The 25,344-nt window shown below is 41.3% G+C and overlaps 1 protein-coding gene across 1 annotated transcript in view; it reads right to left on the reverse strand.

Annotated features, from left to right (window-relative positions):
* Nucleotides 1-25,344, reverse strand: part of BTAF1 (B-TFIID TATA-box binding protein associated factor 1) — a 3,603,226-nt gene that overhangs the window by 767,265 nt on the left and 2,810,617 nt on the right. Inside the window, exons 30-31 of the mRNA XM_044055641.1 lie at nt 10,529-10,650; nt 10,273-10,440 (exon numbers count right to left, since the gene is read on the reverse strand). Coding sequence (XP_043911576.1) covers nt 10,273-10,440; nt 10,529-10,650 — 290 coding nt within the window. The remainder of the gene's footprint in view (nt 1-10,272; nt 10,441-10,528; nt 10,651-25,344) is intronic.

Consider the following 25,344-nt stretch of genomic DNA (forward strand, 5'->3'; position numbering starts at 1 on the left):
TTTGGGTTTAGTTGCAGCTTTGATATAAGGAGTTCAGTCTTGGTGATCTCAAGGGGGACATAGGGTACTAAGGATATATTTAGTTCAAAAGTACAAGAGAAGAAAATTTACATGTGCACATTATCCACTGTGTACATACAAATACTGCAGTACTGGTCAGCACAGCTTTGTACAGTAAGTATTAACCAGGAAAACACAAGAAACAATGAAATGCAAGAAAAATATGAAGTGCAAGTACTTTAAGCTACCCAGGACCTGCCATGATTAGTATCTCACTTGCACCAAATCACTGCTTAAATCCAAGATGGCCACTATACCAGGCCAAACAAATAATTCAAAGCAAAAATAAATTGCAGATTTACTCAAAGCAGAACATAAAATACAGAAATATCAGGCAAAGTAGAAAACAGTTCTAAATGGGTAGATCAGATAGGCAAATAAATTGCAGACATGAGAGTACTTTCTTGTCTTTTCCTCTAATTTTGAAATCCAGCAGTTAGTCAAACACTGACTGCATATGATTAGCAATCCTTTCAGAAAGACGAGACTGAGCTGAACTCTGCATAATAAGCATTAATCAAGAAAAGTGAACCAATGAAATTCAAATGAGATATAAAGTCCAAGTGCTCTCAGCTATCCAGAAACTACAATAATTAGTTTTACTTTCTCTCAAATCAAATCACGACTTAAATCTAAGATGGCCACTACACCAGGCCAAACAGATTACTCAAAGTAGAAAAATGTAGATTAACAAAGCAGAAAATAAAACGTAGAACAGTATTGGACAATGCAAATAACAGCTTTAAACATCTACATCAGTTAGGCTGGAAAGTAATTTTGTTTAAAAAAAAATGTTACTGAGGCTCGAACTGAAATGGCAGACTGCAAAAGTACTAAATACAGCATATGAATATTAGATTTGGGAAAACAAGACAGTATGGAAGTAAAAACAGCACAGAGTGAAAGAACAAAGATACTAGATATGAGCAGTGGAAGAAATAGGACTTAATCCCAGATATGCAACTAAATCAAGAACATTTTGAATTTTTACATGGAAAAGTTTACACAAATAATATGTATCCTAAGAGACTAGAAAAATGTTCCATCAACAAGAGGCATATTGTTGGGGGATATGAGAAAGTTTCTTGGAAGCATACATTCTGGGAATGTAACTAGTTGCTTCAGTACAATCAACAACACAGATGCTTTTACTGAGGTGGTGCAAAATAACATACTAAATAAGCAGAAGTGTTGCTATCTTTAGTACTGATGGTGGCCAAGAAAGCTGTAACTAGATCATTGAAAATACAGGACAAAGCATCTGTAAGAGGTGCTTAAGGATGCATGCCATGCCTACAAAAGTATCAACTTGCCTGCACTTCCCTTCCTATAAACCCTAATTACTACATACACTGTGTTCTTTGTTCCCAACAATATCATCTAAAAAACTTCTACTTCAGAAGAATATAAATTAAAAGCCAAAAAATCTGTGGTATTAAGATAGTGAACAAACTTTGCCAGACATTCTGGATTACACTTCCAAATTAAGAAAATATCATCCATAAAGCGTCTATAAAATAATGCATCACCACAAAATGGAAAGTACAGTTGTGTAAAATCTTACCATAACAGCAGATGCCATTTTCACTGTTGAAGTATCCATAACCCATGGGATCTCCTGCCAAGGACAGTCCAATGTCCTACCAGTATACCAAAGCCTTTACATCCTTCTAGAGTCATAACACACATCAGACGTATGCTCCCCGTGTAAGCATAGGGCATAAAGGTGATATACAAATTGTTCATTCAGAGAACTGAAATGCCCCAGAAGAGCTATAGTCACCCAAGTAGAAATGAGAACACAAATATCTAGAGGGAAAAAGGAAAGGGGGAGGGAAGAAAGTCAATGACCCATCAGGCTGTAGAGAATTACCAACATACCTAATATAAAAAGGGGCAGGAGGGAGGGGCTGAATACTGCAACAGTGAAAAGAAAGACATCTACTATTCTGGTAAGATTTTACACAATTGTACTATGTCCCTCCATATCACTGTTGCAGTATCCATAACCTATGAGAGGTTACCAAAGCCACTGAAAAGAATGGGAGGACGCACACTGAAGTCCTCCACAACCCCATAATGGAGAGCCCTGGCAACTCCTGCTGTGGCTCTGGAAATTATATCCAAGTTGTAATGTTTAGTAAAAGCATGGACAGAGGACCAAGCAGCAGTTTCTAGGATGGATCTAGTATCCAACCTCTTGAAAAAAGCGCTAGAAAATGTCACTGCAGTTGAAGAATGAGCCCTAACTGAAGCAGAAAGCTGTTTTCCATGAAAGAAATGGCCTTAGAAATCCAGGAAGAGATTGTTTGCTTAGAAGCTGCCAATCCCAATGTCCTGGGATGAACAAAAAGTTGCACAGATTTGCAGATTGCCATTGCTTTATCCAAATACCAGAGCTGTCTATGAAGATCCAGGTTGCAAAGAACCTTCTCAGTAGCAAATTGCAGAGAAGTAAAAAAGGAAGGAAGCCAGACAGACTGATTAAGAGACATCTCACTGACCCACCTTGGGCATAAAAGGAAGGATTAGTATGCAGACTCACCCTGTTCATATGAAAACTCAAAAAGGGAGGAAGAGCCAGAACCTGAAGTAAAAACAACAAATAAAACAGTTTTCCGGGTGCAGCGTTGCAAAGAGGCAGCGGCTGGCTCAAAAGGAGCTTGAGTCAGCTTTTCAAGGACAAAATTAAAGGTCCCAAGAGGAAGGAATAAACTTTGTTGGAGGTCTGATATGAAGGACACCTTTAAGAAATTGACTTCAAAATGAGAGGCCAAAGTTGGGTTCAAGAGCAGACAAGCAGAGACTGACAAGGGAGCTTTAACAGAAGATCATGCTAAGCCAGCATTGACCAGTACACACAAGTAAGAAAAAAGGAAAGGAACCCTCACTGAGAAGAGATCTTAATGATGCTTGAGACTCCAAACTCCATATCTTTTCCATTTAGCCATACAGGATTTTCTGGTAGTGGGCTTCCTGATCTTCTGCAGACCCCTAAGCACATCCTCAGAAAAATGGTGTCTAAATGGGATCAAAATCCCAAAGTGTCAATTGAAGAGTAGACAGATAATGGTAAATGAGAGACTCCTTGCCTTGTCTGAGGAGATCCTTCCCATGAGGTAACTTATGATTGTTGCCCCCAGCCAGGAGAAAGCAGAGGGAAACTGTTCTGTCTGAGCCAAAGGGAGTCAATCAGCAAGATACTTGGGGAGGCCTTCCTAATCTTGTGCAAGACCCTGGAAGAGAAGAAAGGAAGAGCATAAGCATATAGGAACACTCCCTTCCAAGGAAAAGGCATGGCATTCACCTTCCAAGTCAGAGGACTTGGGAACAGAAGTGAGGAAGTTGCCTTTTCAGAGGGGAGGTGAAAAGATCCACCTGAGGGATACCCCACAGATGAACTATGTCCAAAAATGGGTTTACGTCATATTATAAAAACTAATATGGTGGAGACAATGTGTTTGAGTAAAAAAAAAATAAATAAATAAATAAATTATTGCAGGGGCTGAAAGCGTCCCTGCACCACCCATGGGGGCTGTCACACTCCCTGAAAATTAGAGTCTATGTTACATATTCGAACTGTCAAAATGTTGAATACCATATGTTCAAGACCATATGGTTGATATTTGAAAGTTCGAATATATAATAAAAAAAAAAAGTAAGGAAAACATACCTTAAGAGTGTGAGCAGGTGGGGAACCCCCCCCCCTGCACCCCCCACACCCCTCTACTTAAATATACCAATTCTGAGACTGCACTTCAGTGCAGAAAATGGAAATTCTCCCATTCTGCACCGTACAGTGCCGTTAAAGTCAACCTTCGAACACTTGAAATGTCGATCATATGGTCTCGACCATATAACGATTGACATTTCAAGCGTCCGTTTATTTGACATAGACCCGAACATTACATATACCAACTTCCAGATCACACTGCAGTGGGGAAAGGGGTAAATGTCCCATTACAGCAAGTCCATGTAGAGCACAGTACAGTCGGAATTGGGGTAATTACCCTTTTCCCCACTGTAGTGCAATCTCAGAATTGGTAGATATAATTTGCAAGAGGGGGCACAGCCCACCACATGGGGGGAGCAGCTCTTCCACCCCACCCCCTGCAAAAACAGAATTTTATTTTTTTTTTACATTCCAGTTTTCGGAAACTCGAAAATATGGTCTCAACCATACGAATTTTGAGTTTCTGAAACTTGATATGATAAAAATCCCCAGAAACCCTCCTGAGGATGTTTCCTGTACCTGCTCAGTGAGTCTGCCACTAAGTTGTGCTCTGAAAGGATGTAGACCACCTGCAGGGTTATTTGATGGTTGATAACCAAATCTCAGGCCTGGAAGGCTAGTCTACGAAGTAGATAAGACCATGTGCCCCCCCCCCCCATTTGCTGATGTACCACGTGACTGTGATGTTGTCTTTAAACACCTTTAAAAAGGCTGGAGACCAAAGAGAATGGAAGGCCTGAACAACAAGAATGAGAGTGCTTATCTCTCTTGTTTTTTTTGATCTGACTTCTGATAAAGGGGCCATAGAACTTGAGCCTTCAGATTCTTGGAAAAGGCTCCCCACCCCAAATCAGAAGTGCATGTGAGTAGCTTCTGACTTGGAGTAAGATTCTGAAAAGGAAGTCCCCAGTTGAGGGAGATCTGGTGAATTCACAACTGCAACTAGAATATAAAACAAGGAAGGCAGGGGACAGGAAACTCCAGAGGGTGGCAATGCTGGAGCCAAACCGTCTTTAGGTACCATGGACACTTCCTTGTGTAAAGCTTGGCAAAGGAGAGCATGAAAATTGTAGCTGTCGTGAACCCCAAGATTCTAAGAAATTCCCTTGAAGAAATGAGAGAGGGGAAGCAGAGACTGGAAGTAGGTTGTCAGAATAAGAAGTTTGAAAGAAGGAAGAGAGGGTCAACATTGGAATAGTCTGAATTCTGCAATCCAAAAAAATGGGGTCTTAACAGGGAGTCAGACTATACCTCTTGAGGTTGAAGGTGAATTGCAGAATGCAGAGAAACAGCACAGTGAAGATCAGATCCTGCAAAAGCCTGGATTGGGAAGGAGCCTGAAGAAACGGGTCATCCAAATAAGGAAACATCTGAATGTCCTGATGTCTGCAAAAGGTTAAGGCAAGGACCAGATATTTGGTGAATGTCCTTAGAGCCAATGAAAGACCAAAGGGCAAAGCAAGGAACTAACTGAAAATGACAGGAAGAAACACAGAAATGTAAAAACTTCCTGAATAGAGGGTGAATAGGAATATGAAGGTAGGAGTCCTTTAAGTCTACGTAGACCAGAAAATCCTGTGGAATTAAGAGAAACAGAGTTTACAGTGAAAGCATGTGAAAGGACAGAATCTTTACAAGGGTATTTAGAAAGGAAAGGATCTAGGACTGGTCTCAAAGATCTCCTTTTTCTAGGAACCAGAAACATTCTGAAGTAAAATTCTGTTTCTCTTTGGGATACTGTAACAGGTAGAATGGTGTCTTGATCCAGTAAATCCTGCAAAACCCCAGAAAAATGAGGAAGATGGTCTGGAGGAGGTTGAGGATGATTTAAGAAAGGGGGAAGGGATTTCTATACCATGAAATAACAGTGACTGATAATGGACAGAACCCAAGAGTCTGAAGTTATCTTTTGCCAGATAGAGGGACAGGGAAAACCTGAGACATGGGGGGACGTGGCAGAGGGAAAGTGGAAGAAAATATGTCCAATGGAGGTAGATTGAGTTTTAGAAGTCTGGATGGGTTTATCAGCAAACAGACACTTAGAAATCCTCTTCCTTTTGGAAGGCTAACGAGGTTGCCTACGCACAAAGGCAAACTTGGGATATTTTCTCAGAAATTTGGGTATGGGAGAAAGGTTTTCTTAAGATCTTGAATCACTTTGCCATTGTCTTGTAGAGTTTTAAGCAAGTCAGCAGCAGCTGTACCAAAGAGATTCTGACTTTTAAAGGAGCATCCAGAAGCTTGGAGTTATCAGGAAAGGCCTGCAGGTAAAGCCAAGAGTACCTCCCTCATAACTGAACCAGATGCATCAGCTGCATCAATTCTACATTTGCTGAAGAGACAGGCCACTTGAGAAGTGGAACTTGAAAGGGCAGCAGTCTTTCCTTTAGAGTCAGGAAGGGCAGTCAACCCCCCCCCCCCACACACACACACACACAACCTGTGACAAGGAGCCACAACATAACTGGTCATATGGGTTTGATAATTAATGGCACAGAAGGCCGCAGTGTCAGAAGTGTACACTTATTTCCTCAGCCTCCACACAGCCCTACTGTCTTTATCAGAAAGGAGTTCGGAAGAGGGCAAATGCTTGAATGGCTGGTCAAAAGAAAGACAACAGCAGGATTTGAAGAACGAAACTTGTAGAGGTAAAGGCCTCAGTCACCTAATATAAACAGTCAGGGTTATTAGCAATGGGAGGTTTGGGGGTAGGAGCCAACAAAGTGGCTGCAAACGTATCCAACAAGGCATCCAACACAGGGGAACAGCAGAAGGTTTAGAAGATTCCACATGCAATAAGCTCATAACACCTCTTCTGAATACCAAAAACTTGTGAGCAGTCCCACTTAACATACTCCATCATACGAACTACTTTGTCCCCAAAGGGAGAGTCAGGACTCAAGGAATCCTCTTCTTCAGAATCACAGTCTAAATGAGAGGTAAATTGTGAGTAGGCCAAGCAGCTCATCCCCAGAATCCCTCACTTCATCTGAAGAATCAGACTTCCTAGTCCTTTTAGCTGAAGTTGAAGGCCAAGGGGAAGCAGGAACTGATTCTCAGGGAGGTGGTCTTAAGGCTATCAAGCCAAAGAAACCCTGACTAAAATCATGCCATTCCTTCTAAGGATCCCTAACAATGGGAGGAATATGCTTAGTTTTTGTCATAATACAATTTACATGAAGTACCTTAAGATCCAGAATGTTTTTGGCCACACCACCATCATTAATCAGCCTATACATCAGATAAGTTTAAAATATTATGGAAATCAAAGAAAGTCTTGCACAGTGAAGCATTTTGCTACACCCCCCCCACACACACACACACACACATACACACACACACTTATGGCAGTGGGCAAAATTGTCACTTCTCTAAAACATCTACCATTTTTATCTTCAGAGTATGCATAATTTGATGACACAAACTTGACCAACATCCCTTTAAAAGCAACGAACTAAATGCATACTTTAAATATGGGATGTGAATTGATGCATTTGCTGTTAATGCAATACAGTTTAAATTTATATATTTAATAATGGTTGTACGATTTTTTTAAAATATGTCAGTCTCCTTTTCAGCAGTACATTCGTTAATTGCTCCATCACAAAAATGAAAAGTTCTTGATATTTAACCATATAAAGCTCATTAATTTCCTGAAAATGATATGTTTGCATATTCCCAGTTAACTCTTTCCAATCACACACGTACTCCATTTGCTCTCAGCAAATGTACACAATGTTTGAGGTCAATAACAAGACATGTTCAGCCAGACAAATACATCAAAAAATACTTCTAAACTATTTTTTTTTTTTTATATTTTTAATCAATTGCAGCTGTGCTGCAGCGGTCAGATGAGCAATAACCTCCCCCCTCAGAAGCTTTCAGCAATACTAATGCCTTGTGCCTGATCAAAGAGCTCTGATGTTGAAAAAAAAAAAAAAAAAAGAGGCAAATGACAGAGTTAGTGTGGGTGATGATGAATACCATACCTGATTACAACGATTAGTAAACAAAAAGGTGACCATATGCTACACAACTGTATGCAGATCCAAACATGAACCAGAAGAGACTGAACAGACTTGGAAAGACAGTACTACCAGTGGTTTTGTGGAACAACATGTCTCATTCTTGACCAGAGGCATGAAAATGACTGACAAGGGGCACAAATACTAGTCTTATTGCCTACTATGACCATTACTATCTTGTCTATTTCAATATTAATGAAGTGGTACTTAACGTTGCTCTCTTCATTTTGGAATACCATCATAATATAAAAACTGCTTACTGATGCCCTCCTTAAAATAAATAAATAAATTTAAAAAAAAAGAGTTACACTGCAATGTACCCTTTTCATTATGATACATAAAAGCTTTAAATTGACTAATGGTGTAGGGAAAAACAAAATATCATAGAATCATAAAATGCACAAGGCAACTGGGCCATGTGGCTATTTATCCCTTGCCAGTACCCATTCTTAGACCTTGCCACCTATTTCAAGGAGCAAAAGGCCAGTCATAGCTGGGGAGAGCTTACGAATTACCCACCCAACTGTTTAATTCCTTCTTGAAGGAAGATAGTGTATCACATTGCTACACCTGGAGAGGAAGTTTATTCCAGAGAAGGGTAGTCATGGTGTGATACATCTCTCTCGCTACAGTGATTTGATAACTTGCTGAAGCAGGTTCAGATATCTGGGTCTAATGTCTGCACAACTGTAATTTGTGGAGACTTAAGGTTATGGACTTCTAGATCCCCAACGGCTCAGAAAGCAAAGCACAGATTGCCACTAAGGAGTCTGTAGGACACTGAACACGAGGATAAGGCCTGCAGCATTTTTTGATGGATCAGGTCCTTTAGTTTCAATAAATATTTTTGTCAGGAATCTTTGGGGTCTCGCTAAACGCTTACTATGTTTATAAGATATATCCCAAAAGGGGCATTATATTTTAATGGCCCAGATCAGTGCAGAATATGGAGGGGTCAGGACTTTGGATCTAGAGAAAATACCCTTTACGATCATCTGTGCCAGACAAATTTCTTGACCACTGTTGCAACATGATATCCAGATGAGGGAGTTATCCACTCATGTTCCAAGGTCTCTCACATCATCTTTATTTTAGAATGTAGTGTTTTCTATACTGTAAGCTGAGTGAAGCATTTGCCAAATGCAACAATATTGCACTGTTTAGCATTTGGTTTTAACCTATTTTCAGCACACCAGCTATTAACATGTGTAAGTTCACTTTGTAGTTTCTGCACATCACAAGAGGATTCAAGTATAATGACCAGTTTATAATCGTTGGCAAACTTGGTTAACTACAGTTCCTGATTTTTGCAGATCACAGGAGTATATGCCAGACAGCAAAGGTCCCAGCACGGAACCCTGTGGTACCCCACCTGTTAATTTCAGGAAACAAACACCTGCTACCCTTACAGTGTGGGTTCTGTCCCTCATCCAGTTTACTATTAGTCTAAATAGGATTTGATCTGGAATGCATTTAACTTATTAACAATGTTAACGTGTCATAATAGCAAATTCTTTGGCAAGGACAAAGTAAGATGGCATGACCACTGTCCATGGCTTGCATTACGATCTCAAACAGAATTTACCACATTTAGAAAACTGGAGCTATCCTTGACAGTGCAAAACTATGGGGGTACAGTCTTAAGACTTTTTTTTTTTTTTAACATTGCAAATTATTAATTCTATTATGACCCATTGCATGGCCATACAGATGAGGCCCATCAGGCTGATATGTCTGTAATTCCCATGGTCTGTGGTGGGGCCACTTTCCAGAAGAGACATCACAACTGCTTTGGGACAAAGCCAATGGAATATTTGACTGAAAAGAATGCATCTACTGTACAGTGACATAATTCACAGAAAAATAAGTCAGGACTATAAATGAAGCAATCATTAACAAAAGGTCACAATGCAAAGACAACTGCTGCTTTCAGACAGTTTTGGCTAAGACATGCCAGGGAAATGAGTGTATCTGAGGTCAAAGTGATATTTTGGAAATGTTGGGGGGAAATGTATACGGTTGAAAGAGGAAATAGTGAAGATACAGCTGAGAAAGAGGAGATTTTGAAACATGCAAAAGTTTGGAAGTTTACAATGACATATGTAATGAACCTATACACTTGCACACACCTTTTGCGTGGGATTGACATTCAGGAAAAATAAATATACAACTCACTACTGACATGCATCAAGGTTTCACATCTTCTTTAAGGCCAACTTTTCACCTATGGTCCCGTGTTACAGATTTAAGGAAGAAAAAGCCCTCTTTTCAATATGACCTTTGCATGCACCACTTTCACTGACTAAGGAACATCACATTCTGAAAGTAGCACAGAACAGAATGGAACTTATTTTAATATGCTAGCTATCCTTGCACTATTAAAATATTTGGATTATAATAAATAATGCGTTAAGGAAATTTTATATATACTTACTAAATGAACACAGTTCATACCTTACTCTTTCTGTGGGAGGCCCAGTATAATGCAAAGGATTAAGATATTCTCTGGTGCAGAATTTTCCCACTTCATCAACCCAATGTCCTGTTAATGTTGGAGGGCATACAACCAAGGAAGGAAGAGGTGCACAATCCGCTGCCTTTGCTTTCACATACTCAAGTGCCCTTTAAATAACAGAAAGAACTCAAATTAATTATAACATTACACCCATAATGAAATAATCTGCAAAACATAAATGGAAACCACCAATACCTCAAGTAATGGTCTCCTGCAAGAATGCAGATGGACTGCAAAGTCTTTCCCAAACCCATATCATCACAAAGAATTCCATGAAGCTTGTATTTGTTGAGGAATGCCAGCCAGTTTACCCCATCCTACAAGAAAAGAAAAGACAATGTCAGTTGCCCACACAAACTTATCACATTTTCTATTTTTATACAAGTCCTGAACATTCTATTCTATGGCAAGCAGCTTTTGACAAACTTAATTTAGGCTGAAGGATAAGCATTTTTTGAATATGTGATCAATAACCATCTTGATGCCACTTGCAAAGAGCATTAAATATTAGATGTTAAACAAAAACTGTTGAATAATATTTTTGAGGGGAATAAATGCCCACAAGGCCCAAACTGTATTATTCTAATTCCAAAATCATATCACAATGGGTGCAACAACCTTGGTCCAGAAATTCTCTAACATTACAGAACATTTCTGATTATATGGATGTCTCAAAAAGGTCAACAAACCATCTTTAAACAATATCCAACATTAATACAATTTTGATGAGGTTGAATAAATTTGTATTAATACTCAACAGGATGCAACTAAAGATTCACAAAATTCAGAAAGCCCGGGGGCAAAACAAAATTGTATTAGCTTGTCTCCGGCTTCAAGTTTCTCTAGCAAGTTCTACATAGGACTGTCTCGGGTTTTTAATCCTGTGCTAGCAAATTCTGCTGCAAAGCACATGTTTCTCCATCACATGACTTAAATTTACTTCCTGTCTACTCTAAAGACAAATGACTTACCATACCTCTCAAATGTACAGATTTTCGCAAAATGTCCAGATTTTTACCTCGTATTTTTGGTCTGTTCCTCATAAAAAACTGTGTTTTTTTGACAAATCAATGGGATAATATAAGTATTAAAGTCACTAAATAATGACATATATTTCAGTTTCAGACTTCAAATCCTTCAGAAAATGCGTTCTAACACAAATCTTGTTATTATAGCAACTTTATAACTTTATAAGAGCAATATTTAAAATGTGTCCTTATTTTTGGGCCTCTGCCCCCCCCCCCTTCCCCATTTTGTCAGGCTTTGTCCACATGTATTGTGCTAAGAGGTTGACAGGTATGTGATTTACTCTGACCAAGGTAAATGAAAAAAAAAGACAAGAATTGTCTCAACTTGAGCAGGACTGTGTACTTCAAAACTTGGTTAAATAAAGAATACCTCTTATAACCTGTACCTTTCTTAAAGATGACTCCAGTAATAGATAATGAAGTAATGAGACTGCAAAGATGATAAAAGCATGAAAAATTAAGACACACTGGCAGCATGCATGCTGACATTCTCTGCAAAACAACTCCACTAAATATTTTTTATTACTAAACAGAATGGACATTTTGCAACTTGTCTGACAGAAGGCCAAGTCATATGAATATATGATGCCCAATGAGATTTTTGAGCAAGTTTCATAGGGGTGGACTAGGCTAATGACCATTAGTGCCTTTTTAAACCTAGCCATGTATCTCAAGCTCTGCTACCCCTGGTCGTATAAGCAGGTGCTTGAGAGATGAAACATTTACAAACAGGGGCCGGAAGATGAACCATTTACTGGCTGCCTGCATCCAACAGAGACGCAAGTGCCAAACTGGGGTTGAATTTCCTGTTTCCTTATCAGCTGTCCAATTTATGCCTGAACTGGTTTAGGGAGTAACTCTGTTTCACGTGAATGGGGAACAGTTTCCACAGAAGGGATAGTTTCTGGGATACATACCTTTCCAGCAGGTCTTATTTATATGACAGGCAAGGTTTAAGTCTTTAGAACAGGTAATGCTGGTGCTGTTTTGTTTTGCAGATATGCAGGAGGTCCTTCAGGTGCCCTGTATGGTAGACATAGATCTCCCCTCAACAGCACGTGGAAGACAGGATGCAAAGATACGGCTTTGAGGAAGTCTGCATAGGACATGTTAGTTATGCACTGTATTCTTTCCACTGTGGACATTTCAGTTGTATGTGCCCGATTAGATACATACCAAAGGGGGGCTGTACTCAATGATAGGTCTGATGAGTGCCGAACACAGTGGAATTATGACCTCCTTTGACCTATAAATGCCATACATTTGATTGCAAGTTCTGCAACATAATTATATCCTCACTATCATATACATGCAATGGTATGGCTAGATTACTGTATGCGTCCTCAAGTCCTTGACTACTGGGTTGACTCTTAGGGGTGTGCTGTCAATATGGAAGTTATCAGGGATGGACAACCTGGCATTTAGTTTTAGTCCACGGCTCTGGCACCAGTTACTTGTCTAAATTGGCCCTTCCTGGACTGCATTAGTGTTGACAAGCGTATTCTATTACTGTGCCTCATTTATAATCCTCTGAAAATGTCAGCCTTAGACCCTTGACATTGGTACTGACTTCAGAGAAGTAGATGACAAAAAGGAATGGTCCCAGGACCAATCCCTGAGGGATTCCACTGGTGACTGGTCTTTTTGTAGAGGTGGACTCACCAATTTTAACTTTCTGTGTTCTGTTTGGGACCCAGCTGGCTAACCACCTGGAGGCATAAAGGCTTAAACCTAATATCTTGTGTTTGTCAACAATGCCTGAGCAGGGTATTGTGTCAAATGCCTTGGCCAGGTTAAGTTAGGCAATGTGAGCTATTTTGCCCTCACTCATTGTTTTGATGTCCTTCTGATAGTAGACCACCAGGTTGAGAAATCCTGATTTGTCCTTCACAAAAACCAAACTGAGTTGGGTGCAGGGTTCTAGAGGTTTCCTGTGTCATTGATAATCATTTATATAATTCTTTCCATTGCCATGGCCACAGTTACATCTAAGTTACTGTACATTAGCACTAGGGACTTCCTAGCGAATCCTACGACTGGGCTGAATCCTGAGAAGTAAACACCAGGATAAAATGAGACCAAGGACATTAATTATGATTCAGATTCCACATGTAGACATACAAATGGACTTCTAGTGGAAACAATGCTTGATAAAGTTATGTACAAAGACAAAGCAGCTCCCACACAAATACAGACAGTGGAAACAAGTGGGAACCAAGAACTGGAAAGCAAGCAAAATTTCATAACTGGCTCATAACTATGGCATTTTCCCAACAACAGATAAGTGCTTCAGAGCTGTAGCAAGGTAGTATGGCCCTTGGATCAATGCCTTCTTTTTGACACTTCAAGACAACAGCTAAGGAGCCAATAAATAGATTAAACTATTATCACACCACAACTGTTAACTGAGTATATCAAAGAGAATAGGACTGAGCAGGAAATTAACCATTTGACAAGGAGTGATGCAAGTATACAGCACTGAAATAAGATGAACAAATGTGGTACTGTAAAATGGTATGCTGCTGTGGCTAGCCTAAACAGAAATAAGAAAGTACAGTTTTGTACCTACCATAAATGTAGATGTCCGAGAGGTATGCATCTGCAGTCCTAACAAACGGGTTGTCCTGGCCCCAGGCAGCCCTTCGGTCGGCCGGATTCCAAAGTCTGGGTCTGGCCTCGGCTGATGTCGCACTTCACCCGACGTCATAGCTGCAGTTCTGCGGGTATAAAGGCATCAGCCGACGCCATTTTCCTCAGTGTTTCTTGCCCCAGATGCCAGGTGCCCTCTAGGAAGGCTAAATTTGGATAAATGTAAATGTTTCCAAACAATAGAGAGCAAATAGAAATAAACATGTATATACATATATACAAACAAATACACCATAATAGATTCCCCCAGCTAGCTATAAGATGGGCAAATACCCTAGGAGTACCACAGAGGGGAAGGAGGGTGGGTAATCCTGACTGCAGATGCATACCTCTCGGACATCTACATTTATGGTAGGTACAAAACTGTACTATGTCCTTCAAGGATGCATCTGCAGTCCTAACAAATGGGTAGAATACCATAGCCAAACTGGGGGAGGAGGCCCTAAGGAGGCACTAAGAGTTTATGGTGTAGTTAAGATCCCTTGCAAAACAGCAGTGGCAAAACCTGCTTGGGATCTGGAGTATAAAGGTAGATTATAATGCTTGGCAAATGTATGCACGGAGCTCCAAGTAGCAGCCTCTAAAATGTCTTTGGTAGCCACTCCTCGTAAGAATGCTGTAGTAGTGGCTGTAGCCCTTGTAGAATGAGGTCTGATGTTTTCTGGAGTTGCCTTTCCATGAAAAGAGTAGCAAAATCTTATGCAATTTCCTATCCATTTTGAGATTGTTTGTTTTGAAATTGCTTTTCCTTCCATTCCTGTTGCATATGCTACCAGAAGCTGGTCAGTTTTTCTATTGTTCTTGGTTCTGTCCAGGTCGTAGCGCAATTGTCTGTGTACATCCAAGGTATGCAGCAATCTTTCCCCCCTGTTCTGTGGGTTGGGGAAGAATGCTGGTAGGTGTATTGCTTGGTTTAATGATACCCTTGAGACCACCTTTGGCATAAAGGTAGGATTAGTTCTCATGGACACTCTATCCTGATGGAAGATAAGGAAGGGCTGTACTGCCATTAATGCCTGTAATTCAGAAACCCTTCTAGCTGAAGTGATTGCAAGCAGGAATGCAGTCTTCCAAGGTAAGTACTGTAATTCTGCTGTTGCTGCTGGTTCAAAAGGGGGAAGTGTTAACTTTTCTAACACAAAGTTCAAGTCCCATGTAGGCAATGGTGGTTTCCTTGGTGGCTTTACATTTTTAATTCCTCTGAGAAACTGCCTGAGTAGAGGTTGAGAAAAGACTGGAGGATCCATGTTGTATTCTGCTGAAATTGCTGATGCATGAATCTTAATGGAGGAGTAGGACAGACCATTGTGGAAGAGCTCTGCTAAGTATTCCAGGATGTTAGCTATGTTTGCCAATGATCCATCCACTCCTTTTGTTGCACTCCAAATGAGACATCTTTTCCATTTTGCTGAATAAGGGAGTCCACTTTCCAAGCAAGTGGGTGGTATGTCCTTGTGCAGAATTTTTTCAATTGGTGGTTGTGTGGGGATGCGATCAGGTCTATTTCTGGCAGTCCCCATTTCCTTGTGATGGTTTTGAAGATGTCTGGATGCAGCATCCATTCGTGGGCATCCGTGGTAGTTCTGCTTAAGATGTCTGCTAGTATATTTTTTTTTCCTGGCACGAATATGGCTTGGAGCTGAATGTTGAGGCTCAGGGCCACATTCCAGAGGTCCATTGCCATCCGGCATAGAGGATATGAATGTGTGCCTCCCTGTTTGTTGATATACCACATAACCGTGGTGTTTGTCCGTCCTTATCAGCAAATGACCCTGCTGTAGAAATGGTCTGAATGTCTGAATTGCCTGTTTTACTGCCAGCATCTCTTTTTGATTTATGTGTAGGTTCATCTGGTCTTGAGTCCATAAGCCTTGTATGCACTTGTCCACCATGTGTGCCCCCCAACCGAGGTCTGAGGCATCCGTGGTGATAGTCTGGCTTGGGTGAGGCCTGTGGAAGGGCAGTCCTTTGTTCAATTGACAGGCCTGGGCCCACCACTGGAATTCTTGCTTCAGGCATGGAATTATTGGAATTTTGGTTTCTAGGCTGTGCTTGTGTTGAGACCATAAATTCCTCAGGTACCATTGTAACTTCCTCATATGTAGTCTGGCATGTGGAATTAATATTATGCAGGATGCCATGTAACCCAGGACTTGCAGGATTTTCCTTGCTGTAAGCTGGTTCTGCGTTGTTAATGCCATGAAATAGAGTGGTAGCTGCTTCTGTTTTTCTGCTGTGAGGAATGCCATCTGGTTTGATGTGTCCAGTTCTGCACCCAGGAAGGTTATCCTTTGGGATGGTATCAGCCTTGACTTTTTTATGTTGACTGTGTATCCCAGGGCTTGCAGCAGGTGAATAACCTTTTCCAAATCTTTTGTTAATTTGTCTTTGCTGTCCGCTTGTAACAGGCAGTCGTCCAGGTATGGATAAATTTGAATTCCCTGAAGCCTGCAATGAGCAATTACTGATGCCAGGCATTTCGTGAATACTCTGGGTGCAGTAGATAAGCCAAAAGGCAATGCTGAGAATTGATAATGCTCTGATCCTGCAAGAAATCTGAGGTATCTTCTGCAATTTTGTCATATGGGGACGTGCAGGTATGCCTCCTTGAGATCCAGAGTCACCAGCCAATACTCCTTGCCCAGCATGGGAAGAAGTTGCTGTAGGGTCAGCATTTTGAATTTTGGAACAATGAGATATGTGTTTAGAGGTCGAGGATAGGTCTCCATTGTTTTTCCTTTCTTGGTACTAGGAAAAGCCTTGAATAAAATCCTTGTCCTTGTTCCATAGCCGGTACCTTTTCTATAGCTCTCATCCTTAGTAAGTGGTCTATTTGTTGTAGAGCGTTTATCCTTTGGTTTGGAGGTAGGTTTGGCATTCCTCTCTTCCTTGGAAGAGTATGGAAGTGAAACCTGTAGCCTTTGTCTATTGTCTGTAAAATCCATTTGTCTTTTGTAATGTAATGCCAATTTACTGAAAATAAGGCTAATTTTCCGCCTAAGGGTGCTTCCAGTTGTTCCCTGGTAGGCGGTTTCAGAGCTAAGTCACTGTGATTGTCCTGTAGAAGTGGTAGTGGCTGGATCTGTGGCCGTAGCTCTCTGGCTGTTAGGCTGCCACTGACGTCCCCTGTAGGCACCTCTGGATTGACCTCTGCCTCTAGGGCGTCTATTTCTACTTCTCTGTGCTCTGGTGGTGTCTGGAAAGGACCAATTCTTGGAAGGCCAGTTCCTACTAAACCTCGGAGGCTGGACCTGTAAGAAATCCTTGACTGTCTGGACAGATTTAGGTTTTTCTTCCACCTTCTTCAACACTTGCTGTGCAGGGGAACCAAACAAACTGTGCTTTTCCATGGGAGCATCTAGAAGCTTTGATTTTACATGGTCTGGTAAGGAATGCTCTTTTAACCATGCATGCCTTCTGATCACTGTACCTGTCATAGCTGATCTAAAGGAAGCCTCCAGTGCATCATAGCCGCATTTTAAGGAATGATTACTGACCTGCTGAGTGTTATGCACCAAATCCTGAAGGGACTTACGGTCTAAAGGTTCAGGAGAGGACAGTTTTTTAGTGAGCTGATCTAACAGAAATTCCTGATACTGAATCATGTGGAATTGACAGTTTAAGGCCCTAGCCGAAAGACTAGCAGAAGTATAAACTTTTTTACCCCATCTCTCCAATGCCCTAGATTCTCTTTCAGAGGGGAGGGGGTTTTTGGCAGAGGCAACTGCTACAGCTTTGGGGCCCTGTGAAATAGTTTCAGGGTCTGCAATAGGAGCCTTATACAAATGATAATGTGTGTCCGGAACCCTGTAGTATCTGTCGGGCTTAGCAGGGGCCGGAGGCAGAGAGTCAGGGGCAGTACAAGCATCATTAAATGCATCATCCACAACTGTAAGTACTGGAGGAATAGCTAAAGGCCTATGCTGTGGTAAATGCAAAAAGATCCTAAGCCTTTTCCTAGAGGCTGAAAAATCCTGGCCCTGCCATTGAAATTGTTCCCTCATAGCATGCAAGGTTTCACCAAAAGAAAATTCCTCAGGAGGAGAGGCAGAAGGTATGGAATCCTCTGCATCAGAGTCCTCAAATGGAGAGTAAGGGCCCTCTGGAGGATTTGAATTTTCTGAATCATCAGAGGAATAATCTGAAGAAACTGGCTCAGGGGGCCCTGCTCTAAGCCTCTTCTCTGGAGGAGGGTGAGAGGCCCTGTCAGGGTGAGACTGTGTTCCCATGATCAAAGAAATGAGATCCTCTGCTAGACTAAGCATTTGAGTACTAGAGCTAGGCCTGTGAGAGGGGGCTTTAGCAGACATGGCCTTTGAAGATTTTGCTGCTTTAGCCCTGGCAAAAGCCTTAATTGACATGGATGCAGGGGGCCTAGCAGCTCCACGTGCAGGAGAAGATACATCTAAGGGGATAGTATCTGATAAATCCTGAGAGACTGCAAGAGCAGGAGGATTTTCAGTAGCAGATTCAGCCATGCTGGAAGAGGCCTCGGTAGGAGGAGGCAAGCTTTCGGCCGAAGGAAGAACCGCGGACTCTGCTTCAGCCGAAACAGAGACACTCACGGTTGGCTTAGCCGCAGTTTCGGCCGAAACCGCGGACCGCGAGTGTCGGTCCTTTTCCTTACGCTTTTTAGCTAAATGTGAAGTCGGAGTCTCCGACGGCATGATATAAGCAAAAGCGGAGCCGAAAAACTCCTCTGCAAACTCCGACCGATGTCTAAGTGTTCGTCGGTTGAAGGAAGCACAGGCTAGACAAGCTGCTACGTCGTGGTCTGGGCCTAAACAAGGTAGGCAGTAAGAGTGGAAATCTTTATGAGGTATTTGTTTCCCACAAGTTAAACAGTTATTCACTTTTTCTGACATCGGCTGAGGCAAGAAAGAGTCCCCAACGGGGTACTTAGCTTTTTAGAAGTTTTCGGTAGTAGTAATCTCTGGTTCTGACCGACCGGCACTTGCGAACAGCTTCTGCTTCGGGCGCCACGCAGCAAGAAAGACTGAGGAAAATGGTGTCGGCTGATGCCTTTATACCCGCAGAACTGCAGCTATGACGTCGGGTGAAGTGCGACATCAGCCGAGACCAGACCCAGACTTTGGAATCCGGCCGACCGAAGGGCTGCCTGGGGCCAGGACAACCCGTTTGTTAGGACTGCAGATGCATCCTTGAAGGACATCATAGTAATTATTAAAGAAAGCAGGTGTCCAATAACTCAATTTGCTTCAAGAAAACATAGGTAATCCAGAAAGCTTGAATTAGGTCTGGTATCCCACCTGTGAGGGTGACAGGACTAACAAGAAGAAAAGGATTAATCCACATAAATCACTTTTGCTAGCAGATCTAGGAAGCTCTCCGTCTGATACCCTCCCTGTGAGAGGAATAAAGTCACAGTGTTGAAGTTTCAAGTAGTTTATTCAGTTGTGTAGGTAGATGGACAAGGGTTCTTGTTATACTGGGTATCAAGAACTGGAAAGCAAGCAAAATTTCACAAGTGTCTCATGATTATGGCATTTTTCCAACAAGACAAAAGCTGCTTCAAAGCTGTAGCAAGGTTCTCTGGCACCCAGGTCAATGCCTTCCTTTTGGCACTCCAAACATTTGTTGCCCTCTGCAGTTGGTTTTATCTAAGCATCAAGGTAGATGGATATTGTCTCAGTCATTGAACCACTACTTGCCACTGCTGGTCTGTAAGGAGGATCAGAGATATTCTTATAGTGTTTTGGGAAACCAAAGAAGCTTGGTACATTAGGTGAAGGGTGACCAAAAAGTCAAAACGCCTGGCATCTAGTAGGCCATCCACATGCAGCACTCTTAATTGCTCTCTCAAATTATTATAAGCAGCATTCAGAGTGTTAAAATCACACTTGCAAAACCGGTTATTGCCAAGCATGGCCTTAATCTTGCAGTTAATTACTGGCTGTATCTGTGACTAGGATTCTTCCCGCTGATCTGCCTTCATGATTCTGCAAGTCTCATCTGCAGCTAGTTTCTCTTTTCTAATGTTGTACATCTTCTTCCTAGGTGGTTTGTATGTATCAGACTTGAATTTGCTCTCATATGCACTCATGGTGGGGTGCACAGGGGTTCAGAGGTCACTGGGCTTTTTCCATTTTTGTACCATTGTCATTTCCATCACTGTTGCTTCCATCCTTATTTTTGTCACTGAAATATACTTTAAAATTCAATTTCCTGACATAGTTTAACCTCTATAACAGTTTCCGACAAGTTATTTCTGTTAAAAGGTATAAAAGTCAGATCCTTACCCAACATTTTTAGAAGACGCTTGTCCATCTACCTACTTAACTGAATAAACTACCTGACACTTCAACGAGGTGTCTATTCCTCTCACCTGGAGGGTATTGAAGAGAGCGTCTCCTAGATCTGCTAGCTGAAGTGATTTTATCTGGACTAATTCTTTGTATTCAATTTGCTTCAAAGAAGGATGCTGTTATAGACTAATACATTTGGGATAAAATTATTATATGACTGGGCTTTAGTGCTGAGGGTGCAAGAGCATTTATTCACATAGTTACAGAAACATTCTGTGAAATAGCATTTTGGCTTTATATGCAGTTCAACACATCTCAGACAACTGAAGAAATAAGACCGTATTTTTCTGAGAAGCATTAACAGGCATTTGAAGTTTAAAAAATATACGAATGGAAAGAAAACTGGAATGGCACATGGGCATTTTGGGTTTGCTGATGGAAAAGTATTATATTTACCAAGGACTGTAGAAATTAATGGCAAAAATGGAATACTGAAATACCGTGGGTACACCAAAACTTGCTTTCATTGTATGAAAGTAGCATTTAATACAAATGTATCCAAACGATGAAACTCACCACCTGCAGAATTGGCACATTCAGTAAGACTGTCAAGTTCACTGCAAGAAACGTGGAAAGGATGGACATTTCTGGTTTGAATGTGACCAGTTAAGTGACTTTGAGGTAAACGAAATGCATGAAAGCATAGTGAATGACAATGCTGTAAATGATGGAGAATTATAAAATTCTCCAAAAAAATGACAATGTTATTAATATGTAAAATGAAAAAGGGAAATGTTTACTAAATGAAAAATTATATTGTGGAATCTAAATATGTTGATATTCAGAATATGTATCAAGTATTAATTCAAGGACAGGAAGAGGAGGAGGATGGTGGGGTGGAAAATGGTGAAAAAAATATTTGAAACAGAGTAAGAAAAATTAAACAGAAAAAAAAAATTCAAGAAAATGTTAACAAAAATTAAACAAACACTGAAAGTTAGCAGCATGTTTCAATTGATGAGAATATATAATGCCTGTAGACTGCTACTATTAAAATGGTGTGAAAAACAGAACACAGAGGTAGTTTAGAAGGCATAAGGTATTTAACTAAGGAACAGAGAAAACTAGTGGAAGCAATATGGATGGAGCTTTTGTCATGACAATTGAAAGATACCATTTGTCGGGTCTATATTACATGAAAGAAAGTTCATCTTCGCGAACGCTCACATGAGCGAATATCCAGATAATCGAAACTGCAACTGTGGGGGACACAGCCCCCCAACACCCCCCCTAAATATATATTCAAATTCCGAGATCGCACTACAGTGAGGAAAGGGTAAATATTCCCATCCTCACTGTATCGCGATCTCACAATTGTGGTTTCGAGTTCTGCAATATTCGCTCATGTAAGTGTTCGCCAAGATGAACTTTGTTCATCTAATGTTGTTGTGTCTTTTGGCTTTTCCCGGTAAGGGGTCGCCATAGTGGAACTCTGGTCCGCTAATGATTGGCAGTAGATTTTTACATACCGAGTTGCCAGCCCTGACGCACAACCTTCAACGAAGGTATGCCCATTCACGCATGTCTCCACACAGAAGACGCTCTAGCTGAGAATCGAACAGGGCAATGTCTTACTGTGAGGCGACAACGCTACCGCAGCACCACCATCGCAGTATCCAACTTTTGTTCATCTAATATAGACCTATTTGTCAAGGAATATACTATCTACAGGCAGATATCTAGGGACTCTCAAACTGAAATCACTGAAGTACAAATAAAGGACAACAGTAAGCATTACGCTATATATGCTGTAGTGTACACTCTGGACAGGCAGGCGGTATGAAAAATGAGTATTCTTTTTGGTTATTGCCAAGTTCTTCTCTCCTCATTCCCCAACACAGGAATGCCTGTCATGTTCTGTTGGCTGTCTGGACAGTAATTAATACATTGCTGAAGCTCGGGGGAAGCCAGCGCATGAAAGGTTAGAATAAAGAATAAGAAAGAAAAGTACACTTTTATTGGCTGCAATTGTACTTGGTGAGTTGTTAAACTGCCCTGGAATACAGTTGCAACTACCCAATTAATCCATTTAGTGCCTTCACATTGTGCTTGTGCCCGACTATATTTTAGATTCAGAATAAACGATAGAGAAAGTGAGGATCATTTTTTTCCCCCCAGCATTGCAATTTTTCTTTTACATTTCAGTGAAGTTTATTAACTTGCCAAGTTTGTACTGAAATGCTGCTGGCTGTTTCTGGCCCTTCTGTCTTTAAAAACAGTACTGCTGCCTACCTGTAGCTGAACTTGCCTGCACTCAGAGTTTTGCACCATTCCTGATATGCTTACATTTTTGATTTCTGTTCCTACCTTTCAGTTTTTAGCTTTAGCTTTAAGCAAAAACTAAAACTTTTGTCTGACGTTTGTGTGAAAACCATTTAAGACCTCTCCTCCTTGACCAAAGGATTTAAGTAGTTAGCCATGGAAAAGTGCAGCCTGCCCAGGGTTTGAACACAGCAGTGGTTTGATTAACCATCTGAATATGCCTAAGGGAAGTGTTGCAACAATACAGTAGTGTGCAGGAATCATGGTGGGTGTAAAAGTCCAAAATAAGAGACGGCTTTTGTTCTTATAAACTTAAACTCAGAAGGGTACTTGAATTTCTGAACAAGAGGGGTGGAAAGGTCTAAAATTAAGGACGTTTATTTTTGCTCTTATGAACTTAAAAAAACGAACAGAATAATGGGACTTGCATTAGCATGCATTTTCTGAAGGATGTGAAATCAAACTCCAGTATCCGGTCCTTCCCAATTTCAATCCTGAATAACTTTGCCAGAAAAACATGTTTTGATGAACAGGCCAGAAATATGAGGGAAAGCAGCTAAACAAAGTCAAAAATAAATGGGAAGGGGAGTAAAGGGCAATAACAGGGACATTTTAAATATTGCTCATAAATTTAGGAAGCTAATAAAATAAACGTCTTGCATTAGCATGCATCTCCAGCAGGTTCTATTAAAGTTGCATACCAGGTTAAGGTCTTCAGAGCAAGTAATCCCCCCTGCACCATATGACTTGTGGATATGCAGCATTTACAACAAATCAGGGTCAGAGATTTCCTTATATGCAAGGCAGAGGTCACCTCCGAATAGTCTGTATGAAACAGAATAAATTGACAGCGATTTCAGATGACCCATAGGACAGATGATCAAGACCTTAAAATTTCCTTGGGAGAAACCTTTGTGGTCACTCCAACTGCTGCAGGTGCTTGGAAAGGTGCATACCAAAAGGGGCACTGTATTCAATTATTGGCCTGATGAGGGAAGAATCCAGGGAGGTTATAACTTCTTTTTTTTCTGGAGGCAATGCCCTTACTTAAAAGATGAGCAATACAGAATTGCCCTTCTTACCACTGTGGAGACATGTTGATCAAAGGTAAGGTTGCTGTCAACCTGTGTGCCCAGGTCCCTCACAACTGAGTGCATACTTACGGTGTTGCTGTTGATGTGGTAGTTAGGCAGGAACATTGCTCCTTCCGAAAGGGATAACACTTTTTTTGCATTCAGTTTAAGGCCATGACTTTGGCACCAGTCATTTGTGCAAGAACCTCTTGCAGGATGTTGAAATCATTTTGAGATTGTTTGACCGCTCCCAGTTTGCAGTCATCGGGAAACTTTGTCAGCCAAAGACCTTTGGTTTTTGCTTGTACTTTAGGAAAAATAGATTCCAAACAGAAGAGATCGGGACAGATCACTGTGGAACACCACTGGTTACAGGTCTGCTGTTAGATGTGGACTCCCCTATTTTGACTGTGTGTGTTCTATCAGTGAGTCAGTTAGCAACCCATCTAATGATATAAGGGTTGATACCTAGCTGGGTGAGTTTGTCACTGATGCCAGAATGAGGGACAGTGTCAAAAGCCTTGGTAAGTTTAGGTAGGTTGTATGCACAGATTTCCCCTCGTCCAGGGCCTTGGTGACTGTCTTCAAGACATCCACCAGGTTTAACAGGCTTGATCTCCCTTTGACAAATCCAAGTTGAGTAGGGTCAAGTGTTTGGAGATTACCTACATCTTTGTTAAGGTCCATGAAGATTCGCTCCATGACCTTCCAGATAAGGCTAGTCAGGCTAATAGGTCAATAGTTCCTGGGGTCAGTGGATGTACCACCCTTGTGCAAGGGAATAATGATGGCCATTTTCCATTCAGCTGGGATGAAGCCAGTGCTTAGACTATGATTGAAAAGAGTACCCAATGTTTCTAATTCTTGTTGGAGCTCACATAGGACATGGCATGGGATGTTATCAGGTGACACAGATGCTGTGTTTTTGGCCTTAGAGAGGGCATTTATGACCTGCTCTTTAGAGGTGCAAGGTAGTGGGACAGGTGGTAGGGATGTCATGGAGTACACATATGGCAAGGTCAGGGGACTGAAGTTTTCACACACAGTACAGTTTTGTACCTACCATAAATGTAGATGTTAGAGTGCTAATACAGCTGCAGTAATCACATATGGGTTCTCTGCCATCAGGCGGGTCCTCGGTCGGCCGAATTCCAAAGTCTTGGTCCGGCGTCGGTTGTTGTCGCCTTCTTCCCTGACGTCAGTGCGACAGGGGTATACAAGTCACAGCCGACGCCATATTCTTCAGTCTTTCTTGCCCCAGATGTCAGGTGCCCCCCAAAAGGAAGGCAATACATAAATTATAAGGCTATATGCCTATAAATATATATAAATATATTCCAGCAATGCAAAGTTATCAAAAAAAGAGAAGTTGCAAGCAAATACACCATAGGAGGATAACCCAAAATAGTATGTATGAGGAGGAGTTGGCCACTAATCCTGTACCTAGAGGGGATGGAGGGAGGGAAACCTGTACTGCAGCTGTATTAGCACTCGAACATCTACATTTATGGTAGGTACAAAACTGTACTATGTTCATCGTGCATACAGCTGCAGTAATCACATATGGGTAGAATCCCAAAGCTACGCACAGGGTGGTAGGCACTAGGTGGAACTGGGTTGAGCCAGAATGCCCTGCAACACAGCAGTGGCAAAGCCTGCTCTAGTTTTGGAAT

The sequence above is a fragment of the Protopterus annectens genome, chromosome 14.part0 (assembly GCF_019279795.1).
Source record: "Protopterus annectens isolate FY-2018-M chromosome 14.part0, PAN1.0, whole genome shotgun sequence".
Classification (NCBI taxonomy): domain Eukaryota; kingdom Metazoa; phylum Chordata; order Ceratodontiformes; family Protopteridae; genus Protopterus; species Protopterus annectens.